Raw genomic sequence first — 20,380 nt, forward strand, 5'->3', positions numbered from 1 at the left:
CCAAGTGTTCAGTACAGTGTGCTCTGTACATAGTAAGTGCTCAATAAATATGATTAATTGATTAATAGACAGCCAATGAGCTCCTTCTTTCCAAGGATAGTTTGTTCTTCACTATCCAAATTCTTCAGGGCCATTTTGTATAAGCTTTTCCTGAGGGTTTTAGCTTGACTACCTAAGGCAGCCCAGAGTTTAATATTTTGTTAAACAAACAGTTTTTGCCTTCTAACAAGTTTCACTAATTGTCTCAATCTAATCGGAAAATATTTCTTTGACTATAAGCAAGATTGGCTTAACCATGTTGTATATGGGGTATCTTGAGAGACTGTACTCAAATCCACTGTGTCACCACAAAAAATTCCTGATGGTCTCTCCTGATTCTTGGTTACCTGAAGTGTTTGAATAACTGGCACTTCCCAGTTCAACTTTCACTGTATACGTAATATTGATATACAAATGATTTACAAAGTAAATATGGTGCATTATTTGTTTCCTGGTAAAATGACTGGAATAAAAGTAGCAGAAATTGAAAAAGCACTCATTCAGCCTAAACTGAATATTGTTTATCAATAAACTTACCCTGGTTGAGTGTCATCTGTCACGCAGTGATAGGTAAAAGTCCCAAACATCTGAACTCCTAAAATTCCATAAAGAAGCAGAAAGAAAAGTAGGAAAATTGAGACACTCCATATTTGCTCTCCTGAACGCCTAAAAAGAGAAATATAGTAAAAAAGTATATTCAGTTTACCTACAGTGAAAATCCGTGAGTCGTCCTTGATAAAAACCTTAAAGAATACTTACTTTAAAATATTAGTTATCCTCGTTCTAGGTAATTCAAATCGAAAATAAATCCTGAATGCTCGAATCATAATAAGAGGTCGTGGAATCCTCAGCATACCCCAAGGTGACATCTGATCAACTATATCGGCAATTTCAAATACCTGCAAATGTGAAAGCAAAGGTTTTTTTAAAAAAAATTCTTTTACTTAAATTCATAACAATTTTCAAAATCTTATTTTCAAAGGAATCTTACAATGTGCATTTCCCCTTAAATTTAGCTCTCACAATTTCTTTTAAATCCAACTGCGGACAGAGATATTTATTGTTTGTCACAAATACAAAACACTGTATAAACTACAGTAGAAGCTAATAAAAACGAGCATTCTGTTGATTAAGAACAAAGATGCAAAACTATTGTTCCCAAACTGTCCACAGTAAAACTTTATCTGATATTTTACCAGATAGAAAAATGCACTAACTCGCAGGATACCAGGGTAACCTTAGCTGAGCAATTTCTATTGATGGAGGAGTTTTGAGTTCTTCCCGGTATGAATTTAGTTCTCCGGGGGCATTTGCTCATCCTACTATGAAGTCATTTAGGCTAAAAATTCAGATCTCTTCAGAACTTTTTAGAAGTCCCCATTCTCCACAGATGTCCTACTTTGCTTCAAGCAGTTTGCACTTCTCAGGAATGTTCTAGTCCTGGTATTGTGGCTGGCTGTATTCCTATGTGATCGCAAAGAATCCTCTCCGTTTAACAATCTGACATATCTCCCAAGCTGATGAGCAAACAGTCCTCTGACTGCCAGTGACTGAGGATCATTATACTGTTTTTCCTCTCAGTCCTCCCTGGGCACTTAAGAAGGTATTTACTTATGTCTACTTGGGGCTAGGCATCACGCCCTGCTTATCAATTTCTACGCTCAGTTAACTATATTTTGGAGGAAAAATACTTTCAATTCCCCAAACTAGATAAGTAGCCTAGAATATGTTAATTTGGCATGAATGTAAAATCTATATATTGATAATCCCACTTACACCTGATTAGGTTCTCAGTATTCATTCATTCAATCACATTTATTGAGTGCTTACTGTGTGCAAAGCTCTATACTAAGCACCTGGGAGAGTACAATATAACAATCAACAGATAAATTCCCTGCCCACAACAAGTTTAGAGTCTAGAGACCAGCTTAGAGCCTCAATAGAGAAATGGATAATAATAATAATAATAATAGCATTTATTAAGTGCTTACTATGTGCAAAGCACTGTTCTAGGCGCTGGGGAGGTTACAAGGTGATCAGGTCTTCATCCCCATTTTCCAGATGAGGTAACTGAGGCACAGAGAAGTGAAGTGACTTGCCCAAAGTCACATAGCTGGCAATTGGCAGAGCGGGATTTGAACTCATGACCTCTGCTTCCAAAGCCTGTGCTCTTTCCATTAAGCCACGCTGCTTCTCTGTTTAGGGGCTCCAGTATTTAAAGTGACTTCAAAGAGTAAAGTCACAATTAAAGAGTTGAAAACTAAAATATATAAAGAGAAAGTAAAAACACAAGAGACAATTCTTCCTAGAGAAGAAACGTCTAATAAGGTGTGACCTGATAATATTTCCCAGGTACATAGAGAATTGTTTGTTATGAGGAACTTGGTGTCCACTTAGTTTCACTAAGGATAAATGACAGCCCCTGCAGGAGAAGGTATTTAGGTTAAATGTAAGAAAGGATTTCTCCGACTTACTACAAAAAATAACAAAATATCAAGGCATGTCAAAGCATAACAAGAAATTAAACAGCATATCTCTGTCACCTTGGCCCAAATAAATTAAGTGCAAGGAATGTACATTGTAATAAAATCAGTAGATCAATCAAGCAATTGTATTTGAGTGCTTACTGTGTGCAGAGATATTTTACTGACTGTGCTATTGTCTCATTTTTAGATTTTTTTATTCAGTCATTCATTCAATCGTATTTATTGAGTGCTTACTGTGTGCAGAGCACTGTACTAAGCACTTGGGAAGTACAATTTGGCAACATAATGGTATGGTATTTTACCATAATATTTTACCATACCATAATGGTATGGTATTTTATGGTATTTGTTAAGCACTTCTGTGTCGGACACTGTTCTAGGCACTGAAATAGATATAAGTTACTGAGGTTGGACACACTCTCTGTCCTACATGGGGCTCATAGTGTAAACGGGAGGGAGAACAGATGTTTAATCCCCATTTTACAGATGAAGAAACTGAGGCACACAGAAGTTGAGTGACTTGTTCAGAGTCACACAATGGACAAGTGGACAGATCCAGGATTAGATTCTAGGTTCTCTGGTTCCCAAGCCTGTGCTCTTTCTCTTTTCTAGGCCATGATGGTTTCCGCGTTGGGTTGGTCAGCAACGAAAGGCTAGAATGCCAGGATCTAAGCGACTGGCATAAATTAGGTCTTGCGGGAACAAGAAACCCTTCTGTTGAGGAACTGACTCAATCTGTTTTGGTGTATTCATACGTCAGTTCAGCACGTGAAAGGATGATAATATGCTAAGGTAAGTTTCAACTACCAGATTACTCTGATTTAGAAAGTTTTCATTACACTATCAATGAATAGAGTAAGGTAGGTACAGAAATAAGATGCCACTCAAACTATACCTTGGTGCTCATTTTTATAATGCAGAAAAGTATGGGACTCTGTGGCTTAAAGATAAATAGAATTGACTGCCTAGGAGGACTGTGGGAATCAACTGATCAGTAGCATTAATTGAGCCTTTACGTTCCTGATTTGTACTTCCCAAAGCGCTTAGTACAGTGCTCTGCACACAGTAAGTGTTCAATAAATACGACTGAATGAATGAATGTGTGCAGAGCACTGTCATAAGTGCTAGGGAGAGTACAAAACAACTTAGTAGATACATTCCTGGCCCACGATGAACTTACAGTCTAGAAGAGAAGACAGATATTCACATAAATAATTTACAGCTATATACATAAATACGGGGGGAAAGGGGGTTGACGGTGGGGTGAATACATTCAGGGCTCCCTTGACACTTGTTTTAACTCTGCTTTTAGGATAGAGTGCTGTGGGATCTGTCAACGTCTGTCCAATTATGAATGTCTGTCAGGGCAGAAATGCAATATACAACACCAGAAGAAGTGGGAAGTATTTTGCACGGAGCACTGATCAAGGTGTGCAAATCATAATTGTGAGCTTTTCTTTAATGCTTTACAGGAAAACTGAATATACTTTGACAGCAAGTGATATTGATTTGTCCACAGAACACCTGAGGAATGACACATTTAGCAAATAGCATTCATAGGGCATTAAGTATTCTAAATATTGTGCTTATACATTTATAATTTTAATGTCTGAGATAGATTTTTTAAAACAAAGTATATGTACTTAACTTCAAATTATTTCATTATTCATTCATTCAGTCGTATTTACTGAGTGTTTACTGTGTGCACAGCACTGAACTAAGCGCTTGGGAAGTACAAGTTGGCAACATATAGAGATGGTCCCTACCCAACAGTGGGCTCACAGTCTAGAAGAGGGAGACAGACAACAAAACAAAACAAAACATATTAACAAAAAAAACTTAAATAGAATAAATAAGTAAATATAAATAGAGTAATAAATACGTACAAACATATATACATGTATACATTACCTGTAACACTAAGGAGACCCAAAGGCAAAAAACCATAAATCCATCAAATACACACCAGCGATCTTTCACATAGGAATTATCTCCCTGGAAAGGAATTTGAAATAGTGTGTTGTCAATTTGAAAAGAGAAACAGAACCTGTACGAATGCAAAATTGTTGAATTGGTAAAGTTTTTTTGCATTTTGCAAATACCAAAGTAACACAAGGTCAAAATTCCATTCATTATTTCGTCAACAGCAGAAAGTTAGGCAACATGTTTAGTTGATCCAAGAACAACTTCTCTTCTCTGAAGCACTTTCTATAACCTAGGTGGTACAAATAGGTAGAAGCCAAACCAAAAGAAAAGGCACCCAAAACACTCCTTCCTTTCAGATATATGATTATTCAGCAACTGAGGCAGCGGAATACCATTCTATCAAAAATTCTACCAATGTTTCATTCTCTTTTCCCTTTCTCTTTTCACTGTCAGCTCTTTGAGGGCAGGCCAATGTTCCTACCTTAACTGTACTCTCCCAAAAGTTAGAGTTAGCAGTTTCATATTGGGGAATAAAAGCTTTTACTTTAGTCAGGGCAAATCTTTTAGTGAGGATGAATTTTGAGGTGAGAACTGAAAGAAGACAGCAACAGAGCTGTATAGAGTGAAAGGGACGGCTGATTCCAGGCTGTTTCACCTGCTCGCATGTGGGAGAGAGAGAAGCTAAGGTGAGTCCATCTGGATGGTTGGAAAAGATTTTTGTGTGGGAATCAGAAACAGTAGATGAGGATGGGTATTTTGGTGCTTTATTTAAAAAACTGATCATTGAAAGGGAAATGCTGTAATAGGATTCCCCACCCGCCTCTGCCCACAAGACTGTAAGTTCACTATGGGAAGGGAATGCATCTGATTATAGTTATGTTGTCCTCTCCCAGTCGCTTAGTACAGTGTTCTGTATGCAGTAAGTGATCAATCAATATGATCGACTGACTAGCAATGTAAGATAAAATGTAAATGCGAAAGTCAGAATATCCAGATTTCTCTGGATTTTTGGTTTAATTCATAATGAACACGATGAGTAGTGGGATGTCAACACTGCTCATATCAGGCTTATTTTCAGGTCAATTTCCTATGCTGATCATCCTATTTTTCTATGTCTTCCTTATGATTTGCAAAAGATTGAGTCTAGCAGCTAGAGCTTGGTTTGGTCGGTTACCAGGGCAGGGTTTGGTGGGAAAGGGATTTATGTCAAATGCTCTTCAAGGCTGCAATTTCATCTTCAGTACATTCTGCTCATCCAAGACAAAGAGGATGACCAACACATAAAGTCATACGACTTGCACTTAGGGGTAGAACCCTGCGGTGCTGACGTGTTTGTCTCTATTTTAGAGTCTTCCTCTTGTCCTAATCTTGATGTTATTACTTGAGGAGAGCCTTCCCTCTCCTGATTGCTGCCAGCAAGGATGCTTTATCCACTGCAATAATTCCATCACAGTCCATTGTAAATTTCTCATGGTTGCAGTCTGTGCTTCACTAGGTCATTATTCTCATCACTGTTAACAGCATCACCATCCTTCCTGTCTCCCAAACCCGCAAACCCTGACATTATCCTTGAGTCATCTCTCTCCTTAAGCCCACATAATTCAACTAATTACTAAATCTTGTCAATTTTACCTTCACAGCAGCTCCAGCGTTCATCCCTTCCTCTCCATCCAAATTGCTCTCACATGAGTACAAGCACTTGTCACATCCTGGCTTGACAACAGCGTCAAGCCTCTTCGTTCACCTCCCTGCTTCCCGGGCTTCAGCCCATACTTCACTCTGCTGCCTGGATTGCTTTTCTAAAAAGACATTCTGCACACATTTTCTCAATCCTCAAGGACATCCAATGGCTGCTCTTCCTTCTAGGCATCAAGCAGAAGCTCCTCACCATTAATTTTAAAGCATTTAATTGTAAGCTTCTTGAGGGGAAGGTTCCTTTTCTGCTTCACATCTGTGTACTCTTTCCTGGCACTTAATAATCAATCAATCAATCGTATTCATTGAGCGCTTACTGTGTGCAGAGCACTGTACTAAGTGCTTGGGAAGTACAAGTTGGCAACATATAGAGACAGTCCCTACCCAACAGTGGGCTCACAGTCTAAAAGGGGGAGACAGAGAACAAAACCAAACATACTAACAAAATAAAACAAATGGAATGGATATGTACAAGTAAAATAAATAAATAAATAAATAGAGTAATAAATATGTACAAACATATATACATATATACAGGTGCTGGGGGGAAGGGAAGGGAATACAGTGCTCTGCATTCAGAAAGAACTTAATACTATTAATAAATCAACTCTCTCACCTCTACTTTTCCTCACTCCTCTCCCATGACAACCCAGCCTGCACACTTGGCTTCTCTAATCCCAGCTGAGAAGCTGAGTGATATAGTGGATGAAATGTGGGCCTGGGAGTAAGAAGGACCTGGGTTCTAATCCTGGCACTGCCACTTATCTACTATGTGATCTTGGGCAACTTCCTTAACTTTCTGTGCCTCAGTTCCCTCATCCGCAAAATGAGGATTAAGACTGTGAGTCCCATGTGGGGCAGGTAGTATGTCCAACCTGATTAGCTTGTAATAATAATGATGGCATTTGTTAAGCACTTACTATGTGCAAAGCACTGTTCTAAGAGCTGGGGGGGGATACAAGGTGATCAGGTTGTCCCACGTGGGGCTCACAGTCTTAATCCCCATTTTACAAATGAGATAACTGAGGCTCAGAGAAGTTAAGTGACTTGCCCAAGGTCACACAGCAGACATGTGGTGGAGCCGGGATATGAACTCATGACCTTTGACTCCAGAGCCCATGCTCTTTCCACTGAGCCATGCAGCTTGTACTTGCCCCAGTGCTTAATACAGTGTCTGGCGCATAGTAAGCACTTAACAAATACCATTAAAAAACAAACAAAATAACTGTACTCACTATGCCTTACTCTCACCTCTCCTGCCATCAACACCTTGCTTGTAATTTGCTACCACTTAATATCCAACAGAAAACTACCTTCCCCATTTTCGAAGTCCTACTAAATTCACATATCCTCCAGAAAGCCTTCTTTCATCAATCTCTCATCCCCTCTCTCTTTTTCCCTTCCTTCTGTCACCTCTGACTATCCTCTCATCTCCTCAACCTATTATTTCTATTATTTATTATTCTGCATCACATATGCATTTAAGTCCATGTCTTCTAAGTCCTTTGGTATTCACCCCATCCCCAAAGTACTTAATGTACATATCCTTTATTTGGTTGCTTCTCTTACCAGTAATTTCTTTTCATACATGTATTCATTCATTCAATCGTACTTATTGAGCCCTTACTGTGTGCAGAGCAATGTACTAAACGCTTGGGAAGTACAAGTCAGCAACATATAGAGACGGTCCCTACCCACCGACGGGCTCACAGTTTAGAATGTCTTCCCTGCTAGACTGGACCATTTTTGAGAGCAAGAATTGTATCTATTTACCCTTCTGTACTCTCCCAAGGATTAAATAAAATGCTCTGTACAAAGTAAAACCCACTGATTGCTTGATTCTGTTCTCCTCATTTTGTGAACTGCTTTGTGGTCCCAAAATATACTTACTGGTTATCATAATCTCTCCACTGAGATTATCCCTGTACTTGCTTCTGAATATGGCCAAGTATAGTCACATTTTAAAACTGTACTTTAAAAATTGTATTTTATGTACCAAATTAATATTGCCGTTTCTAAATGGCATAATCACTGATATGGATTTGAAATGACTTAATACACTTGAGGACATCTGCTGGTTACCAGTTCTAACCTCATTTATCTCCCAGATCCTCTTATTTAATCAATAATTTATGTTTGTCTGTCCCAGATAGATTGTAAATTTCAGGACACAGAGCAGGTGGCTTGCTTCCCTTGAACTCTCGAGTGCTCTGCCCATAGACACTCAATAGATAGCATTATTGATTGATACTAATAAATGAATTATTTACAATATGCACAAATAAAATCACGTTTGTCTCAGCTTATCACCAACACTTCAGTAGGATTATTTAATATAAAATCTTATATACACATAAATAAGAGTTAGAACTTTCAGATATGGAACTTCATGTGATGTTTACCATTTAGCCAGATAACCTAACATTGAAAGGACTTTACATTTAAAAGATTGTTTGGAAGTTTCCCTTGTTTACATAGTTCGAATATTAAAATAATATTGCCATTTATTACATGATAATTTGAGTAATATGCCACAAAACACAAAAAAGGCTTGATACTTATGGTAGGAATTCGGCAGAAGTGCTGATTATTTTGAAGTTCAAAGAGCTTGAAAAAACACTAGTCCTATAATTTTCCAAGGCTTGGCATAAAGCTATTTCAAAATGGGGACAATTATAAACATTTGATAGAAAGAGAATAATTATAGATTAATGTGATAAAGACAAAAAAGAGGGTTGGTTTTTTTGGTTTTATATGGTATTTTTCCAAGGAGGATTTTTTTTTCATTAAAAGAAAGGTTATAGCTAATGTCACTACAATTAGCCTCTTTTATTGCTTTAATTTGCCTTGCAATTAATTAAATTTAACAAAGTTGCATGCTGCAAGCATCTCAAAATATTTTAAGGATACTATAATGAAATAAATGAGGAAAATATTCAGTATGAAATGAGAAACAAGGTCAATATTTCTTACATAAAATCACTCCTTCACAATAACTGGTTGATACCGGCAAAACATTTGCACTCTAACAAATCTATAAACAAATGCAACGTTCGGGTAATTTTCCTGTTACATCATGGCCATTGGGCTTTTCAAATGAAAGATTCTGTCATGCTTAATGGCCACATTGGTTTAAACAATGATTTCACGTTTTAAACAACAATTTCTACTATACTCTTTTATATTATAGAAGTGGTCAATCTGTCATTAATCATGCCTGGGCCAGGAGAATGTCGCTAGAGGTCCACAGATTCTTTTCAAGGATGAAACCAAAAGTATCCCAGAGAAGCCAGTGTTTCTTAAAGGGAGAATTCCCCAATTTCCTAGGTTTCCACTCTGGTAGAATACAGTTGGGTCAAGCAGTCATCACTCACTGTCCCATATTTACTAAATTTCCAGATTGGAAATCTTGAGATTGCTGCCAAGAAACCCCTGAAGCTCTGAGAATGTGCTCAGTTGACTTCCTACCTCTATTATGTCACTAATGAAGGCATATGCTCGTTGAGTTTATGGAGGGTCTCGGCTCTCTGGAAATAATAATTAAAGAGATCCAAGCAATGCTAAAGATGGCTCATCGCCACTAACAACCCAGCCACAGTCCTGTGGCCCAGCCATGGTATTGGATGAGGTGGGAGGGTTGGGGAGAGAAGAAGGAGGAGAATGAGAAGAAGGAAGAGGAGAAAAAGAAGGAGCAGAAAGAAGAATTATGGTATTTGTTAAACATTTATAATGTGCCCAGCACTGTAATCTTGAACACAGTCCCTGTCCCCCATAGGGCTCACAGTTTCAATCCCCATTTTACAGATGAGGTAACTGAGGCCCAGAGAAGTGAAGTGACTTACCCAAGGTCACACAGCAGATGAGTGGCAGAGCTGGGATTAGAACCCAGATCCTTCTGATTCCCAGGCTCATGCTTTAGCCACCAGGCCGTGCTGCTTCTCAGGCTGGTTTGGGGTAGCCGCGTGGCTCAGTGGAAAGAGCCCGGGCTTTGGAGTCAGTAGTCATGGGTTCAAATTCCGGCTCCGCCAATTGTCGACTGTGTGTCTTTGGGCAAGTCATTTCACTTCTCTGGGCCTCAGTTACCTCATCTGGAAAATGGGGATTTAGACTGTGAGCCCCACGTGGGACAACCTGATCACCTTGTATCCCCCCCAGCGCTTAGAAAAGTGCTTTGCACATAGTAAGCGCTTAACAAATACCATCATTATTATTATTATTATTTGGGGTACCAGCGTGGCTCAGTGGAAAAAGCCCAGGCTTTGGAGTCAGAGGTCATGGGTTCAAATCCAGCTGTGCCACTTGTTGGCTGTGTGACTTTGAGCAAGTCACTTAACTTCTCTGTGCCTCAGTTCCCTCATCTGTAAAATGGGGATTTAGACTGTGAGCCCCCCGTGGGACAACCTGATCATCTTGTATCCCCCCCAGCGCTTAGAACAGTGCTTTGCACATAGTAAGTGCTTAACAAATACCATTATTATTATTATTATTTGGGGTAGCAGCGTGGCTCAGTGGAAAGAGCATGGGCTTTGGAGTCAGAGGTCATGGGTTCAAATCCAGGCTCCACCAACTGTCGGCTGTGTGACTTTGGGCAAGTCACTTAACTTCTCTGTGCCCTCATCTGTAAAATGGGGATTAAGACTGTGAGCCCCCCATGGGACAACTTGATCACCTTGTAACCTCCCCAGCGCTTAGAACAGTGCTTTGCACTTAGTAAGCACTTAATAAATGCCATCTTTATTATTATTATTATTATTATTACCAGCCCCACCAAAGGTTCTTGAGTTGTGATGACAAACCTTCAACAAAACTTCATTCCAGGGGAATGAAGGACTAGGGCTCATCCAACTTTCTGGTGGGGTCTCTAGAAGCAGAAACTGGCTTAACCTTAAAGGGCAACTACATGCCTCTGGTGCTAGTAGCAAGGTGGAGAATCAAACTTGATGAAAACTCTTAGTAATAATGTTAGATATATGCATTATGCAATCAATCAATCAATCGTATTTATTGAGCGCTTACTGTGTGCAGAGCACTGTACTAAGTGCTTGGGAAGTACAAGTTGGCAACATACAGAGACAGTCCCTACCCAACAGTGGGCTCATAGTCTAAAAGGGGGAGACAGAGAACAAAACTAAACATACTAACAAAATAAAATAAATAGAATGGACATGTACAAGTAAAATAAATAAATAGAGTAATAAATATGTACAAACATATATACATATATACAGGTGCTGTGGGGAAGGGAAGGAGGTAAGATGGGGGTAAGGAGGTAAGCAAGCACTTAGTACAGTATTCTGCACATAATAAGCACTCAGATACCACTGATGATATTCACATACATATCTAAAACCATGCCTGACTTTCCCATCTTCTCCGACTCAAGCTGTTCATTTTGTACAGTGCCCACCTCCATTTTTCGCAAACGTTTCTCCAGGATCCAAAGAACAATGTTGCCAACTTGTACTTCCCAAGCACTTAGTACAGCGCTCTGCACACAGTAAGCGCTCAATAAATACGATTGAATGAATGAACAATGTGTAAGACAGGTTTCACTGTAGTTAGCACAAGAAGGAAGTCTGAAGATGATTTCTAGCACTGTTGGGTACAATTGTAAAATAAATTAGTTGGTGGCGTTGATGAGTGAAATACATTAACTACATAGTTTAAATGATCTAGACAGGCTGCAAGAAGGTGAAGCCGCTTTTCCCCTAATGTCTAATCGGAATTTGTTCTGATGCAGCCAGTGGCTTTGATTTACTCAAGGCCATTGCAGGACTTGTTCCAATGTGAGAGATTTCTGTTCACTTAGGAACTCTGTTGAAAACGTCTACCAACTGTTCCAGCTAGTAGCAAGCAGATTTCAAGAAAAAGAACATTTTGGTTCCCAAGTCTTAATCAATCAATCATATTTACTGAGTGCTTGCTGTGTGCAGAACACTGAACCAAGTGGTTAGGAGAATACAGTATAACAGCTGAGAGACTCCCTGCCCACAATGAGATTACAGCCTAGAGGTTATTCTGTCAACCAAAATATTAAGTATATATTCCATAATTTAATAATCATAATAATAATGGCATTTATTAAGTGCTTACTATGCACTATGTTCTAAGAGTTGGGGAGGTTACAAGGTGATCAGGTTGTCCCACAGGGGGCTCACCGTCTTAATCCCCATTTTACAGATGAGGTAACTGAGGCTCAGAGAAGTTAAGTGACCTGCCCAAAGTCACATAGCTGACAATTGGCGGAGCTGGGATTTGAACCCAAGACCTCTGACTCCATTGCCCGTGCTCTTTCCACTGAGCCATGCTGCTTCTCTGAATTTTATTAATGAAACTTTCATTTTAAAGTTGACTATGCCTTATACATACTATGCAACATCCCTACCACTAGTTAATATTTATTTGTGAATGATAATATACTGAGGTACTCCTGTTCTTGGATTAGGCACACAGTGATCTCCAGAAGGGGCTCTGGTCACTACATTCCTATTCAAGGAAATTTTCTAAAGCACAGAATTTTTTCAAAGACATTAGAAGGAGAATCAAGTAGGACGCTAGAAGAAATCAAATTCAAATGACCAGGTTGTCCCTTGACTAAAAAAAAAACTTTCCTACTCCATTTTTCCCCCATTTTGCCCAGTGCTTCCACCTCATTCCTATCCTCCTTTCTTGCCCCAATCCTGGACTTATCTCCATTTCACTTCTATCATTTATATCTCTTCTTCACTTCCTTACTGCTTCAAGTGGTTTAAATTCTATCCAAAGTCTCTCAACTCTGTTTGACTCATCTCCAACAGCTGTTCATTTCTCTTCCTACTATTTCAGGTCATTCAAATACTTCATTCATCAAGCACACCTAATTTATGTCCCTCATTACCAATGTATTTTCATTTCAATTCTATGCTCTGAGTAAACAGAGCTACACAAAATAAAGTTAGATGAGTTCATTTTACTAAACTGAATATGCTAATAGTATTAGTTCTTATCAACCAAAATGAAATCTATTTTGTATAGTATTCAGACTATTTTGAAATACTCACCTTTACTATGCCACGGATGTGCATTTTTGCTATCATCTCTGCAGTGTAGAGGAACATCAATAGAGTATCCAGGGCAAAAGTTACATATTGTAGAGGAGGATAATGCTCAAAAGTCATTGGAGTATTCATGCACACAGAAATGACACTGATGATGGCACAGATACGCAGCAAAGAGTGAACCCACTAAAAGAAAAATGGAAACAAAATGAACTGTATTTCAACAAATGTTATACATTGCTACCTAAAGCATGTTGATAGCAATGTGAATAACTTTATATCATTCACCATGTTCTCGAATAGAGTACAGAAGAGTTTCAATTCAATGTAAAAAATAAGCCTAGCTATTTGCTCCACTGGACATTTGTTTTCCTAACATTTCTTTTTTATTTGGGAAACATCATAGAATATGAAGCCACTGTTCCTGAGCCCAGAATGTGATGTTTTGGCTGCCTTTTCCAGACTGACATTGAGTACTTTGGATACTCAGTGAAAATATTAACTTCCTCAGTTCACTGTCTTAGTAATAATAATAATAATAATAATAATAATAACAATAATAATGATAATGGCATTTGTTAAGTGCTTACTATGTGCACAGCGCTGTTCTAAGCGCTGGGGAGGATACAAGGTGATCATGTTGTCCCATATGGAAATCACAGTCTTAATCCCCATTTTACAGATGAGGTAACTGAGGCTCAGAGAGGTTAAGTGACTTACCCGAAGTCACACAGCAGACATGTGGAGGAGCCGGGATTAGAACCCATGACCTCTGACTCCCAAGCCCGTGCTCTTTCCATGGAGCCATGCTGCTTACGTAGCCACAGTGGTTCTTGACTGAAAAGTTGCTTCATTTAACACGATCATAATTTCTTAATGCCAACTGTTAATCATTCAGAGAAGCAGTGTGGCTCAGTGGAAAGAGCCTGGGCTTTGGAGTCAGAGGTCATGGGTTTGAATTCCAGTTCCACTACATGTCTGCTGTGTGACCTTGGGCAAGTCACTTAACTTCTCTGAGCCTCAGTTACCTCACCTGTAAAATGGGGATTAAGACTGTGAGCCCCATGTGGGACAATCTGATCACCTTGTATCCCCCAAGCACTAAGAACAGTGCTTTGCACATAGTAAGCGCTTAACAAATGCCATCATTATTCAGCGCTTAGAACAGTGCTTTGCACGTAGTAAGCCCTTAACAAATACCATTATTATTATTATTATTATTCAGAATTTGGAGAAATCTATCATATACATTTACTGAAACCAAAGCTCATTGACAAAGTACAAAAAATTAACCATTTATATACATTTATTAACACTTCAATTTAACATAAATTATGCTGCTAGGTATGGAGTTTATGTTTGTAAATTCTGAAATAAATACACATATTTTAAAGTTTTGAAAACATTATCAATCAGTAGAACAATACCCTCCTACACAATAAATAGTACTGAGCATACTAAGTGTTCAGTAACTACCACTGATTGACAGAAATGGGGTTTTCCTATTCATTGTCCAGAAAAGTTTCCTAGCAACTGCAGAATGCAAGTCATGATCTTTAAAATGTAAAAAAGTATTTATGTATGTATGTACAGGCTTTTATGGATGACTGAATATTATATTCACAATACTAATAATGGTATTTGGTAAGTGCTTACTATATACCAAGTACTGTTCTAAATGCTGGGGTAGATAAGTGATTTGCCCAAAGTCACACAGGAGCCAGTGGTAGAGCTGGGATTAAAATCCAGGTCCTCTGATTCCCAGGTTCATGCCCTTTCCCTAAGTAATTCTGCTTCTCATGCCATTAGGTATAGAACCGTTCTGATGCAGGAGTTGTATAAAATACATTTAAGCAAATAATTGCAAGTGCTTCGCAGAACGCTGAGGTATCTGACTGAATCATAATATTTATCCAGCCATTATTATATTTTCAGGGAGAAATATTCAGGTTAATGTGGACGCACTGTCCTTGCTGAAGTTCAGAAACGGACCTGTGAGCTAACAAATTCACATCTTCCAGTTGATGGAGATCATCAAATGATAGCTTGAAACAGCTTATACTTTCTCTAGTTAAGAGTTAATCATTCTTTCTAGAACCAATATTACAATATCTAATATCAATATAGTGGCTTTATCCAATAATCTCATCATACACTCAACTGTCAGTCCTTTTCTGCTTAGCACTACATGCCCAGCTTTCTATAGAGACATGAACAAATAATGTTTCAAAAACTTTTAATTGATACCAGATGCTATTCTCATGCCTGGTGGATTTGATTTTACCTCCAAGACAAAGTACACGATAAGGTTAGGTAAGTGTGCCCCTTAAGTTACCAACACTGGGTTTTCGACGAGAGCTGAGAATTGACACTCAGGGCTGGAAAGACCCCAAACTGAGGCTTTCTTTTGACCTGTTATCTTTATGACGCCTGGCCTGTCCCCCCCATTAAAATCCCCATCCCATTTTCACACCCAAACTCTAAATGAAAAATTGGCACCTTGGTGAAAAGTGGTTATTTCATGTGACACAATTAAAATGCAACTTACTGGCTTGTTAATCCAGAGTATGTCTGCATTGTCGGACAAAGATTCGTCAGGACCGAAGTCTGTAACTGGCTGGGCTTCCACCCTGGAGCTTTGTTTCCTTTTCAGCATACTGAAGTTAACTTTGGATATCTATAACAATAGAACACCCTGAGAAAGAAACACAGCTTTTAAAATTCACATACACGGGAAGCTAGGACTGTTCAGCCTAGCTGAAGTGGAATCACTCAATGACGAGGGATACCCTGGCTATTTAGGAATATACTCATCACATGTAGCAATCAGTCAGTGGAACTGCGATTAACTGGGGCAGGATTCCCTCCACAGATGCTAAGGCTAATTCAGGAATACGGTTTCAAATGACCAGAGTTTCTTAGGTAGTCCCTGGTTTTGCCTAAATGTGTCACCAGAATGTCCCTGTGACAATTTACAGGGCTTGCCTTGGCCCCCTATTCCCCTGAGTATCTCACTTTGGCTACTTTTGAAATCAGACTGATAAAACTCTGCTTTATCCCTAGTTCCTAACCTCCCTGTCCCTTTTAGGTTGGGATGGCATGTGGGGACTGAAATGTGCATTACTATGCCCATCATCTGGCCTGGAATGTCCTCCCTCTTCATATTTGACAGACAATTATTCTCCCCACCTTCAAAGCCTTATTGAAGACACATCTCCTGCAACACGCCTTTCGTGATTAAGCTTTCCTTTCCTTTTCTCACACTCCCCTCTGTGTTGCTCTAACTCCCTTTATTCACCCCTCCCTCAGCCCCACAACACTTATTTACATATCTGTAATTTATTTATATTAATGTCTGTCTCCCCCTTTGTATTGTGCGCTCCTTTTGGGCAGGGAATGTACTCTCCCAAGCACTTAGTACAGTGTTCTGCACACAATAAGCACTCAGTAAATATGATTACTTAATTGATTTCTATCGCTACTTTGGCATACACAATAATCAGGTGATACCTCCTTCCTTAACTTTAAGTAATAACTAATAGTTCATTTCATTTTTATTCAGAAGACCAACACTACAGAAACATTACTTTTTCCATAAATAAGTGAAAATAAGTGCCAATCCTAACCTATTTCATTCCCCCTCCTTTCTTTATACCTGCAGGAGGAAAAAGGTCAACCAGAAGGCAAAAAACAAACTGAAGGAAAAGAAATGAGAATTTTTCAATTTTTCAAAAGAGGTTTTCAACATCTTTACCATGCTAAGTTTCTAGTAATTAAAATTTTACATAGTTAAAAAACAGTAGTTGGCCCACGGACAAACAATGAACTGTTAAGTCTCTAATCCATCTTCCTAGACACAACAGAAAAAACAGTACTGCTAAACTCGGAAATGTGTGAAATTAAAGATGTAGAATGCTTTCCACACAGTAAGCACTCAATAAATGTGATTGAAGTACAATTTATTACAAAGCCTTCAATACAATGTCTAAATACAATTATTTAAATCATTTTTAATTGACTATATCACATCACCTTTTAAACCCTCTTTCCTGGGATGTGTGGCACTGTCATCTGATTTTATTTTGGAATAGTTTAGAATTACCTAAAGAGAGGAAGGAACATTCATCCACGAATAAATAAAATATGCTCCATTTAATGGGGCTCTGTTGTTAGTAATCAGGACTTCCAAAGAATCTGTAAAGTAATATCTATCAGTAGCATTCGTTGTGTCTCACCTGTGTGCAGAACATTACACAGAGCACTTGGAGAATAAAATAGAGATAAAAGACACAATATCTCCCCACAAAGATCTAACAGAGGAAATGCAAATAAACTGCAAATGAGAGGAAGAAGTATTCAAATTTCCAAAACATCTGAGATCCTCAAATTACTAAAGTTGTCCTGCACACAACTCCCTGCTCCTCTGAAACTTCCATACCAAGCAGAAAATTCTGACCATTGACCATTTCATCAGCTCTCTGGTCACTATACCTCAGCTCACCCTCTTCATTCCTCCAGTTAAACGCAATGTGCTTTGTTCTTGATACTTCCACCTCCAACTCCTTTACTCTTTTTCTTCTTCTTCTCTGGAGCGGCCTTTCCCTCCACCTGACCATATCGCTCTCCATTTTCAAATCCTTACTGAAAATTCACTTCCTCCAAGAGTGATTTCCTCCTTTCCAGGTTGCCTCCATCCAACAAGTGCCCTTGGCACGAACATTTACTCACCTAACCTTAGGAACTATAATATCAATTTATATTAACTTATTTATTTCTCCATTTAACCTTTCATACTCCTGTTATCAATAGGTGTACCTTTCTTTCTTCCTCCTACTCCAACTATTCATTTATTCAATCATATTTATTGAGAGCTTATGTGCAGAGCTCTGTACCAAGCACTTGGAAAGTACAATTTGGCAACAGAGACAGAGACAGTCCCTACCCAACAACGGGCTCACAGTCTAGAAGGGGGAGACAGACAACAAAACAAAACAAGTAGACAGTGTCAGTACCATCATAATAGATAAATATATTTATAGATATATACATATTAATAAAATAGAGTAATAAATATATACAAATATACACAAGTGCTGTTGGGAAGGGAAGGGGGAATGGAAGAGGGAGGGAGTGGGGGCAGTGGGGCGGGGAGGAGGAGCAGAGGAAAAGGGGGGCTTAGGCTGGGAAGGCCTCCTGGAGGAGGTGAGCTCTCAGTAGAGCTTTGAAGGGAGGAAGAGAGCTAGTTTGGCGGATGAGTGGAGGGAGGGCCGGGTATCTATCAGTTTCCCTTGTTAGAAATCCTTGAGGGCAAAGACCACACAAATGCACTCCCAAGAGCATATTACACTGATCAGCCAACATTAATTGTTCAGTTCAGTTACGTGATCCATTTATTTACTTATTTTGGCTTTCTTTTGCTGTTACCAGTTGCGTCGTTTTACCTGCTGTATGTATAATGCTTTGTATTTCTCATTAGATTATTAGCTCCTTACCGGCGCAGATCATGGCTCCTATTTTCATTGCGGGGGCTCTAAAACACCTAGTAGAGTGCTATGTACACAATAGTGATGATGATAATGATGAGGATGAGTCCTGATCTTGAGGATGAGTTTAAGAAAGGCAAACATCATATTGTTCATTCAAACATCTTTTATTGCCCATCGGAGCCAGAGCGCTGAATGGGATGGATGGCTATGCTGACCTGACCATGACATTTATTCTGTTCTTGCTTTCCCCACGGTACTCTCCGTAATGGTTGTGCCTAATTTTCTGATTTTCAATTGAGCCATTTGTCACTTTGAATTGTTTAGAGACATTTATTTCACATAATACATGTTGTCTTCAACTGAAAGCAGGGTTTGCATTAAAAATGTACCTTTCTGTTTGGTTCCTTTAAAATATATTTCTGATATACTGATTTATTTCTAAATTGGCCCTAAGAAGACGAGATTCCATTGTCAACAGACCAAAGCATTGCACCAGACAGGAATAGCAGGATCTGATAAGGTCATTTGGGGATATTAACTAACGTACACACTTACATGCTCTTTTATGAAACTTTGTAACCAAATACACCATACAAGAAAATGAATACAGAAGTTATTGTGAATAACTGGTATCTATCAGTTTCCCATGTTGGAAACCCTGAATCAAAGTGAATTGTTCCCGCAGTTAGCAATACACAAAAAAACTCTAAAAATACACCAATATTAGTAATTTACTAATATTGCATTCACATAATCAAAATCTTATTCTACAGATTTCCCCTCCAAATAACACCCTTCAGACACACTTCTTGTAGTCATCTTCACTAATAGATATATGAACGATGAATCTATTCATCCAGTATCACAGATCAAGACCTACTGAAGCCAGGAGTCATTACATCTAATAATGTCTACATTCGAGTCAGAACTCAATAGATCCCAATGACTGGCTGATAGCATCACCTCTGAAAGTGAGAGTATCTGTAGGGATGATAGTGAGATCCTATTTATGTGTGTGAATATTGTTGAAAAGACTGATGCAAGATGGACAGACATACCCTGCCACACTATTTGATGTATTTTGAGAAGCAGCGTGGCTTAGTGGAAAGGGCACAGGTTTGGGAGTCAGAGGTCATGGGTTCCAATCCTGGTTCTTCCACTTATCAGCTGTGTGACTTTGGGCAAGTCATTTCACTTCTCTGTGCCTCAGTTACCTCATTTGTAAAATGGAGATTAAGACTGTGAGCCCCAAGTGGGACAATCTCATTACCTTGTATCTACCTCAGCGCTTAGAACACTGCTTGGCACATACTAAGCGCTTAACAAATACCATCATCATTATTATTATTGTTATTATTATGTAAGAATAGGTCTTTACAATAGGCCTTTGCTGCATTAATATATTATTGTGCCACACAAGGACTGCCTCTGCTTATGAATAGACACACCCTCGCTCATTAATTTATCCAATTGTTTATTAGGCCATTTCTACTCCTTTGTTTTCTGTAATAACAAAAACCAAGTCTATTTTAACCATAAGTCTAAGATGTAAACTTTTTCCTATTTGAATTAGAAGGTTTCTTGTCAAAATTTGCAAACAACACATTCAGACAAAAGGGAATTCTTCAATCCTGAAAGTGTTTAGAAAAAAGTCCAGCAGTTCTCTGAGGTCAACATGTCCATTCTACCTTTCAATTTGCTTCAAGCCAGG

General features: G+C 38.7%; 1 protein-coding gene across 1 annotated transcript in view; it reads right to left on the minus strand.

Moving 5' to 3' along the window:
* Positions 1-20,380, minus strand: part of NALCN (sodium leak channel, non-selective) — a 222,614-nt gene that overhangs the window by 191,041 nt on the left and 11,193 nt on the right. Inside the window, exons 2-6 of the mRNA XM_038759721.1 lie at positions 15,732-15,878; positions 13,187-13,369; positions 4,437-4,520; positions 799-938; positions 577-705 (exon numbers count right to left, since the gene is read on the minus strand). Of these exons, the coding sequence (XP_038615649.1) occupies positions 577-705; positions 799-938; positions 4,437-4,520; positions 13,187-13,369; positions 15,732-15,839 (644 nt within the window). The 5' untranslated portion in view covers positions 15,840-15,878. The remainder of the gene's footprint in view (positions 1-576; positions 706-798; positions 939-4,436; positions 4,521-13,186; positions 13,370-15,731; positions 15,879-20,380) is intronic.

Source organism: Tachyglossus aculeatus, chromosome 17 (genome assembly GCF_015852505.1).
Source record: "Tachyglossus aculeatus isolate mTacAcu1 chromosome 17, mTacAcu1.pri, whole genome shotgun sequence".
NCBI classification, from domain to species: Eukaryota; Metazoa; Chordata; class Mammalia; order Monotremata; family Tachyglossidae; genus Tachyglossus; species Tachyglossus aculeatus.